Source organism: Trachypithecus francoisi, unplaced genomic scaffold, assembly GCF_009764315.1.
Source record: "Trachypithecus francoisi isolate TF-2019V2 unplaced genomic scaffold, Tfra_2.0 Lachesis_group7, whole genome shotgun sequence".
NCBI classification, from domain to species: Eukaryota; Metazoa; Chordata; class Mammalia; order Primates; family Cercopithecidae; genus Trachypithecus; species Trachypithecus francoisi.
The window spans coordinates 60486681-60505848 of NW_022681472.1; the positions used below are offsets into that span (position 1 = coordinate 60486681).

At 40.2% G+C, this 19168-nt stretch overlaps 1 protein-coding gene across 2 annotated transcripts in view; it reads right to left on the reverse strand.

The window, feature by feature from the left end:
- Positions 1–19168, reverse strand: part of DPYS (dihydropyrimidinase) — an 87434-nt gene that overhangs the window by 56666 nt on the left and 11600 nt on the right. For both annotated transcript variants that reach the window (XR_004435230.1, XM_033202551.1), the window contains exons 2-4: positions 14569–14727; positions 10661–10840; positions 7563–7752 (exon numbers count right to left, since the gene is read on the reverse strand). Coding sequence is in view for 1 of the 2 variants with exons in the window: in XM_033202551.1 (XP_033058442.1) it covers positions 7563–7752; positions 10661–10840; positions 14569–14727 (529 nt within the window). In the remaining variant the exon portion in view is untranslated. The remainder of the gene's footprint in view (positions 1–7562; positions 7753–10660; positions 10841–14568; positions 14728–19168) is intronic.

Below are 19168 nucleotides of genomic sequence, written 5' to 3' on the forward strand. Positions count from 1 at the left end.
AGGAAACAGAAGAGAATAAAAAAAAAAAATCTTCATTAGTATTCTTAGATTAAGAAGATAGGCTGGGCCCAATGGTTCATGCCTGTAATCCCAACACTTTGGGAAGCCGAGGCGGAAGGATCACTTGAGCCCAGGGGTTCAAGACCAGCCTGGGTAACATAGTAAGACTATGTCTTTATATAAAAATAAATAAATAAATAAAGTACAAAATTTTTTTCAAAAAGGAAGATATGCATCTATTGAAAGAAAAACATTAAAAAGAATAAGCAACCATGGAAAAAAAGAGCACTTAAAAAACAAGAACATTTTCTTGGAAATAAAGGTGTGATTACCAAGACACAAGTGTATTAGAAGGGCAGGAAAACAAAAGTATTTCCTAAACTGTAGAGCAAAAATTCAAATATTTTTTTAAAAGGTAAAACTAGTTAAAGGACATAGAGGATTATGATGGAATCCCAGGAAAAGAAAACAGAGGAAATGAATATGGAGGAAAATACAGAAGAAATTTTCAGAATCAAAGCTCAGTTGTCAGATTGACAAAGGCCTCTGAACATGAAGGTAAATTTTTTAAAGGCCTACTACTAAATATGGCCTTGTCAGAGGTGTTCCAACCAGAGCGACTCCATCTTGAAGAGGGGCTGAGTAAAATGAGGCTGAAACCTCCTGGACTGAAGAACAGGATGCGGTAAAGAAGCTGGCCAAAACCCACCAAAACCAAAGTGACAATGAGAGTGACCTCTGGTCATCCTCGCTGCTCATTATACACTAATTATAACGTATTAGCTATAATGTATTAGCTAAAAGACACTCCCACCAATGCCATGACAGTTTACAAATGCCATGCCAACTGAGGAACTCTCAGTTGCAGGAACTCCCTGCCCCTTTCCTGAAAAACTCATGAGTCATCCACCCCTTATTTAGCAGATATTCAAGAATTAACATTAAAAATACCCAATCAGCAGCCCCTGGGGCTGCTCCGTCTATGGAGTAGCCATGCTTTTGTTTCTTTACTTCTGTAATAAACTTGCTTTCACTGTACTTTATGGACTCACACTAAATTATTTCTTGAGCAAGATCCAAGAACCCTCTCTAGGGGTCTGGATTGGAACCCCTTTCCAGTAATAGTCTTAATGAAATTTCTGGATATCTAAAATGAAGAAAAAGTATAAAAATCTTACAAATAATGAAAAGTTTGTGATAAGAAGATAAGAAATTGTATAGAGATTTGCCTGTTCCTCAGTAACACTGGATGCCAGTAGAGAAGGAAACTGTGCCTTCGTAATTCAGAAGGAAATATTTCGGAACCAAGATTTCCACGCCCATTCAAATCACCCAACAAGTCTGAAGACAAGGAATCAGAAAATTCACCTTTTACACACTTTTCCTTAAAAATTACCTGAAAATCTTCAAAGTAATTCAAGAAAAGGGGAGATATGGAAACCGGGAATCAGTATATCCAACCTCATTATCCCAGAATGACATCTCTACTGCAGGCTTAGCAAGCAGCTATGAAAAATGAAAGCGAAAGTCAGCAGATTCTCCTCCCACAAATAATCTCCGCAAGTAGAGCTGATTCTATTCAATAGAAAGTGTGATGAAGAAGCTAGAACTCTTCATGATATGGTAAAGAAGGCACATATTTCTTTTCTCAATCTATTTTTAAAAGAGCTAATTGGAAAAATGTCAGGAGAAACGAGAAATTTTACAAGACAATAATGGTCTAAATATGTGGCAAACTAAAATAAGGCATGCTTTTGAGTCCTATTGGAATGAAGAAAACTCACTTGACCTTGACACTTGGAAATTGCTTCTCTGAGAATTAATTTGAGTAACACTAACTTGCACTCCAAGTTAGTGCTATAAATTTCTCTGAAGTTCTCTTCTCACTAATAGTTTCTACAGAGAAGAATAATTCCATAATTTTACCCTGCGACGGTTCTAAATTTTAGACTCAACCTATAGAGAAAGCATGGAAGACCTAATCAGAGTGACAGAGTCTGTGTAAAGATAATAATACAGCTGGTAGACATCTGGAGGAGGCAGAGAGAGAGAGAGCACTTAGGGCCTCTAAGTTTCTTCTTCAGCCTGTAGAGAAGAGATGTCAGGCTGGGTGCGGTGGCTCACACCTGTAATCCCAGCTCTGTGGGAGGCCATGGTGGGAGGTTAGCCTGAGACCAGCCTGGGCAACATGGTAAAACACCGACTCTACAAGAAATTTAAAAATTAGCCATGGACAGTGGTGCATGCCTATAGTCCCAGTCACCCTGAAGGCTGAGGCAGGAAGATTGCCTGAGCCCAGGAAATCGAGGCTACAGTGACCTGTGTTCTTGCCACTGCACTCCAGCTCCTGTGAGATCCTGCCTCTAAAAACAAAAAGGAATAGCTGAAACACATAAAATAAAACATGTAAAATTAAATATATTATTTGAATTGACATTTATTACTGACAAAACTCAGGAGGTGGGAAGTTTACAGGAACTAAATTATTCATTTCTCATATAGTTGAGAGTCAAGTGATACTGTCAAAAATTACAAATCACTACAAACTTATAGTTTAGGATTTTGGAAGTAACCACCAAAAACTAAAGATAGATAAGTTTAAAATCACTGGCTCTAAAGAATGAGCTGAGAGAGATAGAAGATATTTACTTTCCATTTAATACTTCATCATTTCCACCCCCAAAATTAATCTTTTAATGATAAAAATAGCAAAATGATGGTAATGTCTTAAATAAGAAATTTAAATGTAATGCCAAAAACCAAAAACCAATTACAATTACAAATTTTAAAACACCAAAACCAGCGAGGCGTGGTGGCTCACTCCTGTAATCCCAGTGCTGTGGGAAACTGAGGCAGGAAGATTGCCTGAGGCCAGGAGTTCAAGACCAGCTTGAACAACAAAGGGAGACTTCACTTCTACAAAAAATTTTAAAAATTGGCTGGGTGTGGTGGCATACATGAGTAGTTGCAGCTACTTGGGATGCTGAGGTTGGGAGGATCATCTGAGCACAGGAACTTGAGGTGGCAGTTAGCTAAGACTGTGCTACTGCACTCCAGCCTGGGTGACAGAGAGACCCTGTCTCTAAAAATAAATAAATAAACCCCAAGCCCATTAAATACAAGCTTGATATCCAGGTCTTCCCAACTTCAGATCAATTTCTCCTTTAACAGAGTGGAGAGTGACAGAAAAAGTTTGGTCTTTGGAGACACATAGATTTGGACTTGAATTCCAAGTTTAGCACTTACTAATAAAGTGATCTTTGGCTCAATTCACCAATCTCTCCCAAGCCTCAATTTCATCAATCACAAAAGAGTGGTAAAATTGATCATGAGGCATTATTATGACAATTTTTTAAAAGACGATGTGTATTAAAACACATTGATAAGATAAGAATATAGTAAGACCTGAAATGAGAAGAGATTAAAATACTACTATGTGCCAGGCACATATTAAGCACTCAGCAAGCTGTTAGTTGTTATCATTACTATCCCGCTCTTCTGGGTATAGAGCTGGCAATTGAACAATAAAATCAAACTTAATAGCATTATATTTCTAGGCTACCACAATGAAGCAATCAATAATTGGATCTCCTTTGTGCCTCCTGGAGCCGTGATTCTCAGGCTTTCATATCCATGTGAATCACCTGGGGTTCTACTTATAAATGCACATTCTGATTCAGGGAATCTGGATGGGCCCCAAGGCTCTGCGTGTCCAGGGAGCTCCCAGGCAATGTGGAGGCTGCATTCTAGGGACCATACTGTGAGAATCAAGGCCCTTGAAGATAGAATGGGCTCCTGACGTCAGGTGATCCACCCGCCTCGGCCTCCCAAAGTGCTGAGGTTACAGGCATGAGCCACCTCGACCAGTCTGGCCAACATGGTGAAACTCTGTCTCTACTAAAAATACAAAAAAATTAGCTGAGCATAGTAGTGGGAGCCTGTAATCCCATCTACTGGAGAGGCTGAGGCAGGAGAAGCGCTTGAACCTGGGAGGTGGAGGTTGCAGTGAGCCAAGATCACGCCTCTGCACTCCAGCCTGGGTGACAAAGTGAGACTCTGTCTCAAAAAAAATAATAAAAATACATAAAAAATAAAAAAGAATGGGCTGGCAATGGTATTTACAGATGGGAGATTTTCGTAGTATAAATGTGTAAAACCGAACGATTTCTTATTTATATCTATCTTGCTCTTTTACATTTAGAAATGATGTGAGATAATAAGTGAGTGCAGACAGGGTAGATGCATCTTCTGTAAGAGATCAGTGTGGTCCAACAGCTCTTGTCCCACTGTACCCACAGGGACCTGTCCTTTGGTTTGCTGATGCAGTCACCATGTGAACAGCTGGGCACAGTTTATGCCCACCCCTTCCTCTTTGGGCCCCTGTTTGATCCCATGCCTTGGTCACATGCATGGGGTAGGGAATCTTTCAAACTATTTTATTCTGAAGCAATGTCGCCTCTTTGACAATTGCGCATGGGGGTATTTTCACAAGTATTATACTGTCACAGTAAGGCTGACTCAACTACAATGTTTAGGGTGGTATTTTAAATATTTCGTGTCTATAATTCCTTGGGAAAAATATGAGCAATGTCCCAAAAATTACATATGCAATTTGAACCAGCAATCCCACTTCTAGGAATCTACCCTCAAGATACCCATTTTGTGGTGGGCAGAAAGATGGAGCCCAACAGATGTCCATATCTTAATCCCCATATCCTGTGAATATGTTACTTTACACGGCAAAGGGATTAATAGATATGATTAAATGAAGGCCCTTGAAATGGGGGAAATTATCCTGAATTAATCAGGTTGGCTTAATATAAGGCTCCCTTAAAGTGAAAGAGAGAGGCAAAAAGGTCAAAATAATGTGATGTGAGAAGGTCTCAACCATTGTGGCTGGTGCTGAAAATGGAGGAAGGGGCCACAAGCCAAGTAATGTGACAGGCCTCACAAGGGCTCACAAGGCAAGGCCTTCCTAGGACCTCAGAGAGGGATGCAGCCCTGCAGACACCTTGACTGTAGCCTGGTGAGACCCATTTCAGGCTTCTGACCTCCAGAACGAATGTGTCTTTCACAAATTGAAATAGCATATGCAAAAGGCCATCACTGTGGTTTCTCTTGAAACGGCTAAAGATCAGAAACAACCCAGATGTCCATCAGTAGGGGACTCATTGAATAAATACAGTAGCATACTCTGTACTTACAAAAAAGAATGAGGAAAATTTCTGTGTCTAATGTGGGCTGACCTTCAGAACATATTTTCAAGTGGAAAACAAAGCAATGTGTAGACAAGGTGTACAGTATGCTACCTTTTATGTAGGAAAGAAGAACTATATTCTTATGTGGTAAAGAGAACCATGGTAAAGATAGGCCAGAAATAAATTAATAAAAATCGTTACTTATACTGTATGGGAAGAAGGAGCTAGAGAAGGCAAGTAAAACTTCATTGAACATTTTTAGATATAATTTTGATGCTTGGACCATGCAAATGTTTTACAGATTCAAGAAATAATATTGAATTTTAAAATAATTCACAATAAAATTAAAATATCTGTATTTACTAGTTTTCTGCCTATGATCTGTATTCTAAAACCCTCTCTAGACTTTTACTTTGCTCCTAATGGAATTCTATCTCAATGAAAAACAAATACCCAAGATCAAGAAACTGCTTCCTGACAGAACTGTCAAAATTGGAGCTTGAAGATGGGTTAGAAGTGAAAATTTCTGCTGATTTCACTGTTCCTTAAATAATATTCTGACATTACGGACCCAGTACACGACTTAACAAAGCAAATAATTACAGACCAACTCATCTCATAGAGTTGGCAACAGCACCATCTGGTGGGAAAAACCTATGACTTTAAAATTGCAGTACTTATATTTTATTTTTTAAGGGGTGAAATTCTTTTACATGAGAGAGTAGCAATCAGAAACGGTTGGTTAATAAGACATTATTAACTCCTATGTGAAATAAGCCTACTCTTAGCACAAAATATTGATGGATTATATTTTAAAAGTGCACACAGCTTGCACAAATCATTACTGAATCTTAATGCAACAAGAAGAAATTTTGACAAAATTTATTTTGATATCAATTATATACACGCCAAAACCATGCGGTAGGTCATGCTTGTAATCCCAACATTTTGGGAGGCCAAGGTGAGAGGATTGCTTGAGCCCAGGAGTTCGAGACTAACCTGGGCAACATGGCGAAACCCTGTCTCTACAAACAATTTAAAAATTAGCTGAGCATAGTGGCGCATGCCTGTGGTCCCAGCTACTTGGGAGACTGAGATGGGGGGATCACTTGGAAGTTAGAGGCTGCAGTGAGCCGTGATTGTACCACTGCACTCCAGCCTGGGCAACAGAGTGAGACCCATTATTTTTATAATGAATCTTATAAAAATACAGCCTGTTTTAATTTAAAAAAAAAGAAAAAAACAGCAAGGTTGAATTATAAGACTGTCTCTGATTATCTGTATTCCTAAAATTGAGAGGACAGAAGCTACCATGGGCCTAAAGTCATTGAGTAAAATGCACCTTATTTGTTTTTCATCCTTTCTCTACCAGTATTGGCAAAAGAATGAAATCATTTATTTGCCCAATGCTTATCAAAAATAGGACATTTTCTCTTTCCTTTAAGATGAATATTTACATGCTAGACTGAACCAGAGAACTGAGGCAATTAGGCAATCTGGGGTAAAAATAACTTAGATTTTAAAATCTTAAAATAACCATCATAAAAATACCATTTGGATAATTGCTTCAATTGCTCCAACACCCAAGTGGCTGTCAGATGAATCAATTCAATTCAAAAGAAATTTATTGAGCATGTACTAGGTGCCTTGCACTGCCCTGATTTAGGTAGAGGGAAGGGTAGTGGAGCTGCCTAAGAGATAGGGAAGCTTCTTCAAAATTAATGAAAGAGGGCTGGGCATGGCAGCTCACACCTGTAATCCCAGCACTTTGGGAGGTCAAGGCAGGCAGATGATTAGAGGTCAGGAGTTTGAGACTAGCCTGGCCAACATGATGAAACCCCGCCTCTACTAAAAATATAAAATTTAGCTGGGTGTGGTGGTGCTCACCTGTAATTCTAGCTACTCAGGAGGCTGAGGCAGGAGAATCGCTTGAACCCAGAAGGCGGAGGTTGCAGTGAGCCGAGATCACGCCACTGAACTCCAGCCTGGGCGACAAAGTGAGACTCCATCACAAAAACAAACAAAAACCTGAGAGCTTTGCATTTAACGATCATATTTAAAAGTGGCTGCTAGTGGCATTGAGTGTGGGGGCATGTGGCTAAAGGAAATGTCCTGGAGTCCTAAGGATGGAGAAGAAATAACAAATGAAACCTGAATGTAGAGAGGCAAGGATGAAGACGAACAAAAGTGGGGGAAAACACACACACATAAGGATAAACGAAACCAGGAGGCTAATAAAAAGGGAGGAAGAAAAGTTGTGGAGATCCACATGCACTTTCTCCTAAACTGAAGCAGAGGCCACAGACATGGACTTTCCTCTTCAGCTAACGCTGAGTTCTAAGTGAGGTTACATTCAGGAATTACCGTGTCTCCTTGCACCCGCTATCACCTTAGCTGCAGACTTGCTCATCACATGCACAACGTAGAGAGGACAGTTCACAGCGCTGGCTATGGTGATGGCTCTCAGCGTGGCCTCTGCCTCCACTGCCTCTGGGCGGCACAACTCGTGACCCTCAGGGCCTGTTATTCCCAGAGCCAACATCTTCTTTGCTCCCTAAAAAGACAGCAGGAATGCGCATATGTGCAAGGAAGGTTTACTAATGACAGATATCATTATTTTCTCATAAATTAAATGCAATGCCAGGCTTTTGATCTGTTAGGTATAGGGGTGTGTGTGCGCGTGTGTGTGTGCATGTGTGTGTGTGTGTGTGTGTGAACATGTCTGTGTGGGTGTATATATACAACATGTGTATTTGGTAAAAATAAATTTGATATTCTAATCATATAAGTTAATTTTCCATATGCATATTTTACCATCACTTTTTTTTTTTAATTGAAAAGGGGAAAAAGCAAGCACAGGCAACCAAAGCAAAAATGGACAAATGGGATCACATCAAGTTAAAAAGCTTCCGCATAGCAGAGGAAACAATCAACAAAGTGAAGAAACAACCCATGAAATGGGAAAAAATATTTGCAAACTACCCATCTGACAAGGGATTAATAACCAGAATATATACAAAACTAAAACAACTCTACAGGAAAAATATTAATAATCTCATTTAAAAATGGGCAAAAGATTTGAATAGAGATTTCTCCAAAGAAGACATACAAACGGCAAACAGGCATAGAAAAGGTGCTCAACATCACTGATCATCAGAGAAATGCAAATCAAAACTACAATGAAATATCATCTCACCCCAGTTAAAATGGCTTATATTAAAAAGACAGGCAATAACAACTGCTGGTAAGGATTGGAGAAAAGGGAACCTATGTACACTGTTGGTGGGAATGTAAATTAGTAAAACTGCTATGGAGAATAGTTTGGAAGTTCTTCAAAAAACTAAAAATAGAGCCTACCATATGATCCAGCAGTCCCACTGCTGGACATATATGCAGAAGAAAGGAGATCAGTATATCGAAGAGATATACCTGCGTTGCCATGTTTGTTGCTGCACTGTTCACTACAGCCAAGATTTGGAAGCAACCTAATTTGGAATTTGGAACCTGATTTGGAATCAACAGATGAATAGATAAAGAAAATGTGGTACCTATACACAAGGGAGTACTATTCTGCCATAAAAAGAAGGAGATCCAGTCATTTGCAACAACATGGATGGAACTGGAGGTCATTATGTATGTGAAATAAGCCAGACACAGAAAAACAAACATCACATGTTCTCACTTATTTGTGGGATCTAAAAATTAAAACAATTAAACTCATGGAGATACAGAATAGAAGTATGGTTACCAGAGGCTGGGAAGGTTAGTGGGGAGGGATAGCTGTGGGGAGAGGGGGAAGGTGGGGATGGTTCGTGTGTTTAAAAAAAAAAAAGTTAGGAAGAATGAATAAGATCTAGTACTGGATAACACAACAGGGGCACTATAATCAATAACTGCACCTTTTGGCCGGGCGCAAGGCTCACACCTGTAATCCCAGCACTTTTGGAGGTGGAGGCGGGCAGATCACAAGGTCAGGAGATTGAGACCATCTTGGCTAACACGGTGAAAACCCGTTTCTACTAAAAATACAAAAAAGTAGCTGGGCATGGTGGCGGGCACCTGTAGTCCCAGCTACTCAGGAGGATGAGGCAGGAGAATGGCGTGAACCCGGGAGGCGGAGCTGGCAGTGAGCAGAGATCACGCCACTGCACTCCAGCCTGGGTGACAGAGCAAGACTCCATCTCAAAAAATAATAATAATAAAAAATAAAAAATAATTGCACCTTTTAAAATAACTAAAAGAGTATAATTGGATTGTTTGTAACACAAACGGTAAATGCTTGAGGGGATGGATCCCCAATTTTCCATGATGTGATTCTTATGCATTGCAAGCTTGTATCAAAATATCTCATGTACCTCATAACTATATACATCTACTAGGTACCCCACAAAAATAAAAAAAAATTAAAAATTAAAGGTGAAAAAGATATGAAGTTATTTCTAAGCACAATCTTTGAAAAGCAATATCTATGTTTAAGATTTAATATTGATTCTGACAAACACAATAAAAATACTATGGATCCTTGTTGAAGTGACTCCCTGTCATACTATGTAATCAGTTTTACTTTTCTTACGGAATAATCCTCTGCACTTGCTCCCCAACCCAACCCACTAAATGGTATTGGACCTGTTATCTTTCTTCTTCAAAATGTTATTTCTTCCTTACAAAAAGGGCATTAAATCCAGACTCAGAGTGGTAAAAAGACTTCCTGTTGTCATGAAACTATAAAGCAGAAGAGTCCAGTTTAAACCCTGGTCTGTTTTTTGTTTTGTTTTGTTTTTACAGCTCACACTCTCTTCTCATTATTCCTCTCTGCCTTGTGGCCACTGAGCCTCAATCTCACTCACTTTAATGGGAGCTGAGCCTAGGGAGTTTAAAAAAAAAGTCAGCTAATATAAAGGGCAAGAGACAGCTCTTTAAATCTTGCAGACAGTGTACCCTTCAGGCATTAATAATGAGACTAACATGAGAAATAAATATCATCTAGATTCTTCCAGAGTACATTTTAATATCCAGTTTCTGAAAAGAGCAGGGCTTTAAACAGCTACCTAATACACTGCTTAAGTCATCAGATGACACTGATGTTGTCCACGCTTTGGTATTCTGAACCAGCAGCCTGAGCTTCTGAAAAACAACAAAGCCAAAACTGTGCTGGAGGACACAAAGAAAAGTATCTGTGTTTTCATAACAGCACATGTTTGAGATCTAAGAGCTGGTTTGCAAGGGGAAATCCTCATTCTAGTGCACATACCACCTGCATAAAGCTGAGAGCAGGGACTCGAGTAAATGGAGTCGGGAGTTTCTGAGTCACAGAAAATCCGTTTCTGAGCCACAGAAAATCCATTTCTGGATTTCTCATCTTCCAATGCATTAAATGAGTTTACCTATGTAGTCCCAATCATCTTCACCTTAAGTTATGGCTGCTGTCATTTCTGTAGAAGCTTTGGAATGCAAATGCTTACCTCTGCAATTAAGTCTCCATTTTCTGCATGGACCTGGGCAATTGCTCCAATTTCCTTGCATTGAGAGAAGGCTGCGTACAGCTCCAGGTCTCTCACCATGTACAGATCTTTATAGGCCATAAACATCTTGAAAGAGTTAACACCTTTATCTTGCACAAGGATTTTCATTTCTTCTTTAACCTAAAAGGAAGCAGCAACCATAACAACAATATGTTTCTAATTTAAATGATAATTTCAACATTCTCTAAAACGTTGCATTTGGAAGAGAACTAAGTAAAATAAGGACAACAGTTTAGTTCCACAAAAATGCAATCAAGGCCTTGATCTTTCTCCAAGGTTATACCCCATTTCATCTGATAAACTGCTGCTGCTCTCATACTTTTAAATCATGAAAAAGTGAATAGCTTTTTCCAAAATACTTTATTTCTGTACTTGGATATAAAATTCTCTGCATCTATCTCCCAATTCGAGGAAATTATTCTAGAAAATGACCTTGAAGCCATGTTGGCAGCAACAGAAGCAATCATGGATCCAGCAGGAATGAACATTAATGTGAGGTAAAGATTCAGGTTCAAATCTGAAAGCCATGGGTGGAGTTCTTAGAAGGAGGAAGTAGAAGATGCAGATGGACCCAGGCATGCCCGAGAAAGCACAAGCTCAGGGTTTAGCTGTAGAGCCAGCCGTGGCGGGCATGGGATCCATTGGCAGCTCCTAGGAGGTGAGAGCTGGAGACTCGACTCTGGACCTGTTGGAAACTCAGAGGCCTTCAGGGTTGCCAGGGGTCAGGGGCAAGTTAATATCAAAGCTATCTCAATAATTGTTCCTTTTTTTCTTTTCTTTTTTTTTTTTTTTGAGACAGAGTCTTGCTCTGTTGCCTAGGCTGGAGTGCAGTGGCATAATCCTGGTTCACTGCAACCTCTCCTCCCAGGTTCAAGTGATTCTCCTGCCTCAGTCTCCTGAGTAGCTGAGATTACAGGCATGCACCACCATGCCCAGCTAATTTTTGTATTTTTAATAGGGATAGGGTTTTGCTATGTTGGCCAGGCTGGTCTTGAATTCCTGACCTCAAGTGATCAGCCCACCTTGGCCTCCCAAAGTGCTGGAATTACAGGCATGAGCCACCGCCCCCGGCCTCAATAATTGCTTTTGTAGGTCAGATTCAAGTCTCAATAAGGATCAAAAATTTGAAAGGAAAAACTCATAGATTTGACCAAATAAGACTGTTTGAACTTCTATATGTTAAAACACACCCACACCCATCCACCCACACATACACACACAATGAAAAATGTAACAAGCATAGAATTATTGCTCTTAGCTAATAAAAGTTCTTTCAACTTGATAAGAAAAACATGCTGAAAAATGTTGCCAACTATTCATGGGGTAAGAAAATGACTAATAACACATGCAAGAAATAAACTTCCTACTAACTAAAAAGTGCAAAATAAAGCAGTGTAATTCTATTGAGTCAGCAAAGTTTAAGAATGATATTACACATGAATTTACTCATTGCTATCACTGTTTATTCCCTTGGAAATGTCCCTCCCTTTTCTTGATGGTGCTTATCCCCCAGCAAAGCAGTCCTTACTTGCTGATCACCTGTCTACCCCACTAGGATTTCAGCCCCATGAGAGAAGGGGCCTTGTGAGACTTGTTCACTGACATGTCCTGGAACAGTGCCTGGTGCATAGTGTCCACTCAATAACTATTTATTGAATAAATTAATTACTACTTAATTAAGATAGAAAAAAGCACCAAAATATTGAGAGTGGACAAGCGATGGAATGTGCTCCAAGTTAGGTTAAGTGACAAGAGCAAGGGACGGAACATGGGACAGTGCACCTCATTTTTTTCCCCCAACAGTTTCTAATTTTTTACAATGAGTACATTAGTTTTATCGTCAGAAAAAAAAAAATGCTTGAAACATTGTTAGCATATTCACATGATGGGCTTCCAAAGGGGATTATGATATGCATTGCTTACATGAAATATCTTTTGCTCTCTGAGTAGAAGAGCCCTCATTAATCATCCCTGCCATCCACAGCCATGCAAGAGTCTCATTATACAACTTGCAAGGATATTAGCTTCAGCCTTGCCCCTCCAAAAGTGTGGCACCTGAACCGGCAGCAGCAGCGTCACCTGGTTGCTTGCTAGAAAGGCAGAATCTCAGGTCCCATCTGCCCCTAACCTACTGCTATGGGTTGACTTGCGTGACCCCAAAATTCATATGTTGAAGTCCTAACCCCTTGTTTGGAAATAGAGTCCTTGCAGATGTAACTAAGATGAGGACATGAGCATGTGGGCTTTATCCAGTGTAACTGGTGCCCTTATATCAAGTGGAAACTGGGATGCAGACCTCCCACAGGGAGAACATCATATGAAGATGAAGGCAGAGACTGGGGTGATGCTTTGACAAGACAAGGAATGCCAAATGTTGTCAGCAAACTACCAGAAGTTAGGAGAGAGGAACGGAACAGGTTCTCCCTCAGAGCCCTCAGGAGGAACCAACCCTGCTGACACCTAAATCTCAGGCTTCTGGCCTCCACAACTGGGAGGCAGTCAATGTCTGTTGTTTAAGCCATTCTGTTTGTCGTACATTCTGTTTGCTAGGGTTACAGCAGCCCTAGCAAACGAATAACCCCCCTGAACAGAACCTGCAATCTGCATTTTAGCAAGGTTTACCAGGTGACTCTTTGCATACTAAAGTGTGAGAAGCACTGATAAGGACAAACACCATCACCTTTGCTCCATCTTTAAAATAGGAGAATAGGAAAATGAAGAGAGGGAAGGAAGGGAGGGAGGAAAGAGAAGAAGACAGAAGGAAGAGAGGAAAGGAGGCAGGGAGGGAGGGAGGTAAAAGAAGAAGAGAAGGGAGGGGAAAGGAGGGAAGGGAAGGAAAGGAGGGATGATCCTAAAAGCATAAGAGTTCAGATGCATCACTAAAAAGGCATAAGAAAAACTAACTTTAGCTGTGGACTATAAACCTTGCTATTATGTTTGCTGAACTACCTATTAAAGATTGATATTTGTTTTTGATTAACTTGTGGTCTAAAGCCCGAGTTTGTGGGGGACGTGAGACTATGTCCTAATGGTGAACTCTTTCTGGTAAAAAGATTGCTGAATTAAGTGCAATGTGAAAAAACATGTTGCAATTTAAATTCCAACTAAAAATTTCTTCCAAAATTCACACACAAATTTATGTGGGAGGAAATCAACATATTTTAACATCTCTCAAACTGTCTTTTCTGTCTAAATCATGTTATTTCTGCCATGGCCTGGGCAATTAGTGGGCATGGAAGGTTGCTTTAAGCTCTATTATGAAATGGTCTGACCAGGTAGTAACATTAGCAGAGCAGGAAGATCACTCGGTCAAGATGCTGCTCGGTCAAGATGCTGCTCTGGAAACAGTCCAGGTCTGTCCCTTCCTCTCTAAAGAAGGCTCATGAGTGGGAAGGCAGTCTTCTAGTTCTAGAGAATTCTAAATGTAGAATTTCCTTGATTTTTTTTTTGAGAAATTAAACATTTTTTATTGACGTTCTAACCTGTGGGAAAATACTGTTTAAAAGATTCTGGGGATATTGAATTTAAGAAAAAGAGAAATCAGTATATTAAACATTACACTTAAAGCATTGATGATTCATCAATTAAATATTAAGAGAAGCTATTATGAATGAGTATAAAAGATTTATCCTATTGTCTTTATACGATTTTTTAATTTAGTTTTTAAAATTGATAATACTTCGCATAATTAAAAATTCAAAAGATACAAAAGAATATGCAATGAAAAGTCTTCCTGCCAATTCTGTCCTCCAGTTATCTAGGAGGCAATCAACGTCACCAGTTTCTTGCTGTTGTGCAGAGTGAGGACAAGAGGACAATGGGAACACATTGAAATTCAGGTGCTTTACCTGGTCACTCCACCACGTCACTGCCACGTGAAGGCTGTAGTCACAGCAAACTTTGGGATCAGCCCAGCTTCGCCAGGTCTCGAAGGCCTCAATGAGGGAGCCACCTTTCTGAGGAATGGCGAAATCAATAATCATGGTGGTGCCTCCTGCGAGAGCAGCCTGGAATCATAAGAGGTTTTCAGCAGATTAGCTATCAATTTCCTAGTTAAGTCATTTATCATCTTGAACAATGTGCATTTGTAAGCACTTGGGCAAACTCGATGGGTCCAGGAAATTGCAAAAAGATGCTGCCTGTTTAAATGACCCAGAAGGGCATGAATAGACTTTTCATAAATTAAGTTTAAACTATTAAACCTGCTGGAATTGCTTTTGCAAAAAGAATGTCATATCTGATAAGATGAAAATGGCTTTGACTCAAAGAAAACAGAGTGAGGATTGTAAAGAAAAATCAAAATGGAAAAGTGGAAAAAATTCACACATTTTTGTTCTTGAGAAGCAATATTCATTATTATAAAATTCCATTTTATTAGAATCCATCCTGATGAACTGTATCTCTAACTGTCCTGTGGTCCTCTCAGAATCCTGGGAGACTTACATGGTTCCAGTCTTGCCTCCATTCCCAGAAACCAAATGGTGACCCCTTTATCTTTCTTAGATTTGCACCTGTCCCTCTGTGCACCGCTACCACCCTGGTCTTAGTTCAGATCCTTCTCATTCCTCACCTTGACTATTGTAAGAGTCCTGATTGATCTTCATCTCCCACTCCCTCCAATACAAACCCCTCATTGCAACGAGAGAGATATTTCCAAAGCACAAATGTGACCACTGGACTCCAAAGATGAAAACTGAGTGCTTCTCCCTGCCTCTGCACAAACTGGAATCTTTATAACATGGTCTATAAATCCCCGCATTCTGCCTCAACTTGCAATATACCCCTTAGCATACTATATTACATTACATCACTGCTAATTTAAAAACTGTTACTAAATCACATGCCTTTGACTAATTATTTAAATTGATTTCAATTAAACTAAAATCACAAGATGGTTCATTGTTTTTAATTGTTGTATTCAGACACTGTAGGTGAAGAAAACATAGACAGAAGGGATGCTAGCACAGTGGCTTAGACCATGGACCTGAGAGGCTCACGTGCACCAGGGCACAAAGCTCAGCATCAACACCTATTCGCTGTGGTCATCTGAGCAATTTCTTAACCTTCGTGTGCCTTTAATTCGCCATCTGCAAAGTGAGGACAATTGTACCTAAACCATAGCCTTGATAGGAGGATTAAACTGAGGTAATGTATATGGAATGCTTAGGTCCAGGAGCCTTGGCTCATGCCTGTAATCCCAGCGCTCTAGGAGGCTGAGGTGGGAGGAGAGCTTGAGCCCAGGAGTTCAAGACTAGCCTGGGCAACACGGTGAAAACCCCATCTCTACAAAAATGAAAAATTAGCCAGGCATAGTGACACATGCCTGCAGTCCTAGCTACTTGGTAGACTGAGATGAAAGGATCACTTGAGCCCGGGAGTTCGAGGACGCAGTGAGCTGTGATTGCACCACTGCATGCAAGCCTGGGCAGCAGAGAGAGACCCTGTCTCAAAAATAAACAAATAAATAAAAATAAAGTGCTTAGTACAGAGTTTGATTTATGGTAAGTGCTTTATGAGTTGAGCACTACTATTTCAGGATTAGGAATTTTTCTATCTTCCCTATATCGTGTTATCACCAGAAATGTGGTCATGTTACAACACAGGAAGGGGCAGTGCCTCTGCCTCTCTTTCTGGCCCCTGCCACCCTCCCCCAGCAGCCTCCAGATATACCGGATGCCCCCATGTCCTACCTGATATGCCAACTCTATTCTACCCCCACTTTTCTTGCTTACTTCAATAGATTTTTATTTTTCCTTAACTTACTTGACCCCACTCCAATTCCTTTTGCTCTCAAAAATGTCACTTTTCATACAGGATCTGGTACATTGTCTCCACCTTTAAATAACACTGCCTTATCTGTGGCAAAATAATACATATTTGCATTTCTTAAGAAAACCCTATTGATGTAATGAAAATACTAGGAAAAAAAAATCCTCGGGCTTTGTATTTTTATTTGAATACAGATTAATCTTCTTACCTTCTTCCTTCTTAAAGTGTCTTCCCAGTATGACAAGACATCCCTTGAGGATGAAGGACATTTTTCTAATAGAATCTGCTGTTAATTAAAGCATTAGAAGAAAGTCCTCTTTTAGCATCTACTGAACTAGAAAATCAAGCTTAAAGAACTATTCTTTCTATTCTTTCCCTATTAAAATCTACCATACGCAGGATGTGGAGAAACTAGATACACAGCTGGTGGGAATGTAAAATGGTACAGCCACTTTGGAAAACAGTTTGGAGCTCCTCTCACAGTTAAAGATAGAGTTACCACAGGACCAAGCAATTCCACTCCTAGGCCTATAGCCAAGAGAAATGAAAACACGTTCTCGTAAAAACTTGCACACAAATATTCACAGCAGCATGATCCATGATAGCCAAAAAGTATAAATTATACTAGCAAAACAATACAATATCCATCGACTCATGAATGGATAAATAAAATCTAATATATTCATACAATGGGATAGTATTTTACCATAAAAGGAAATGAAGTACTGACGTACACTATGACATGGGTGAAGTTTGAAAATATGATGCTAAGTGAAAGAAGCCAGTCACAAAGATTATATATTGTGTGATTCTATTTATACGAAATGTCCAGAAGAGGCAAATCCATGGAGCAAGTGGAACAGTGGTTGTCTGGGGCTGGGTGGAATGAGGAGAGTCCAAGGTGATAGCTAAAGGGTATGGTGTTTCTTTTGGGAGTATCAAAAGTGTTCTGGCCGGGCATGGTGGCTCACGCCTGTAATCCCAGCACTTTGGGAGGCTGAGGCAGGTGGATCACCTGAGGTCAGGAGTTCGAGACAAGCCTGGCCAACATGGTGAAACCCCATCTCTACTAAAAATTCAAAAATTAGCTGGGCATGGTGGTGGGTGCCTATAATCCCAGCTACTAGGGAGGCTGAGGCAGGAAAATTGTTTGAACCCGGGAGGCAGAGGTTGCAGTGAGCTGAGAAAGTGCCACTGCACTCCAGCCTGGGTGACAAGAGCAAAACTCCATCTCAAAACAAACAAACAAACAAACAAACAAACCAAAAGGTATTCTACAATTGATTGTGGTGATGCTTGCACAACTCTGTGAATACACTAAAAGCCATTGTCCTATACGCTTTAAATGGCCAAATTGTATTGTAGGTGGATTCTATCTCCATAAAACCAGAAAAGGTCTACACATCCAAGCCATTATATGTAGCGAAGGAAGTGGTAGATTACACAAATAATTAGGCAATGATTCTGCCCTCCGGGTGTTTATAGGAGAAGCAGAAATATTGTAATAACAGGTAGCAAGTCTACTTTTATAATAAACAGTAGTATAAACAGTAGTACAAAAATTGCTAAAGGGAGGTAAAATTCACTAAGTTCCCTAGAAGGGGTACAGAGAAAAGATGACTGGGAATTCAGAGGAGAGAAAGATCAACTCAGAGATCAGAGATGTCTTGGATTTCCATCAGGATTAGGACATACACGTGGAAGTTTCCAATTAAGTGTAATAATATCTGACTCACAGCAAGTGCTGTGATGCTGTTTTTGTGCACCATGATGCTCTAGGAACTACTCCAATGTTTTGCATATTTTAACCATCTCAAGAGCTCTACAGTAGGTACTATGGTTAACTCCATTTTAGAGTGATGAAAATTGAATACAGAAAACCTAGATGATGGGTTGATGGGTGCAGCAACCTACCATGGCACATGTATACTTATGTAACAAACCTGCACATTATACACATGTATCCCAGAACTTAAAGTAAAATAAAGAAAAAATAAACTGAATACAGAACCATCAATAACCTGGCCAAAGTCTCATAGCCAGCAAGGAACAATGGCAGGGTTGGAACCTGAGTCATCAGGCCCTAGAGCCTGAGCCTCCAGGAAACGTGAACTGCATGAGGAGGAGCTCTGAGGAAGAAGATCTGGGGGGAAGAGGTAGCAGCTCAGCAGAAAGTGTTAAAGGGCAGAATTAAGGTGACTGGGGACCATAAAAAGTGGTGGTCTCAGAGGAGAAAGACAGGGCAATGATTGTTTTTAGTTGTGAAGGGAGTCAGGTGAGGCGATTTGACTAGGATGAGTGAGAAGATGGCAGACAAGTGGACAGAGGAGGAGCATGATCTGCACTTAGGAGGAATGTGAATGAAGTGGGGAACATCCTGAGAGTGAGGTGCCTGGGGATGTGTGCCACCTGGTGGCATTTGCAGACAGGAAGACATACCGACCTGTTTCCAAAGAGCATACAAGACTAGGAGAAAATGTAGGAGTGACCTAGTAGAGGATGCCATAGGGGTCCCGGGATTGACCATTGTCAGGGAGACAGAAGCCAGACATGACAACATGAGCCACAATAACATGCTTCAGAACATACCAATACTCAGCACGAACACAAAACCACACTGAGCCAAGACAAAATGTTTACAGTGGCTGGTTCGGGTGGTATAATTCCAGGCCATTTAAA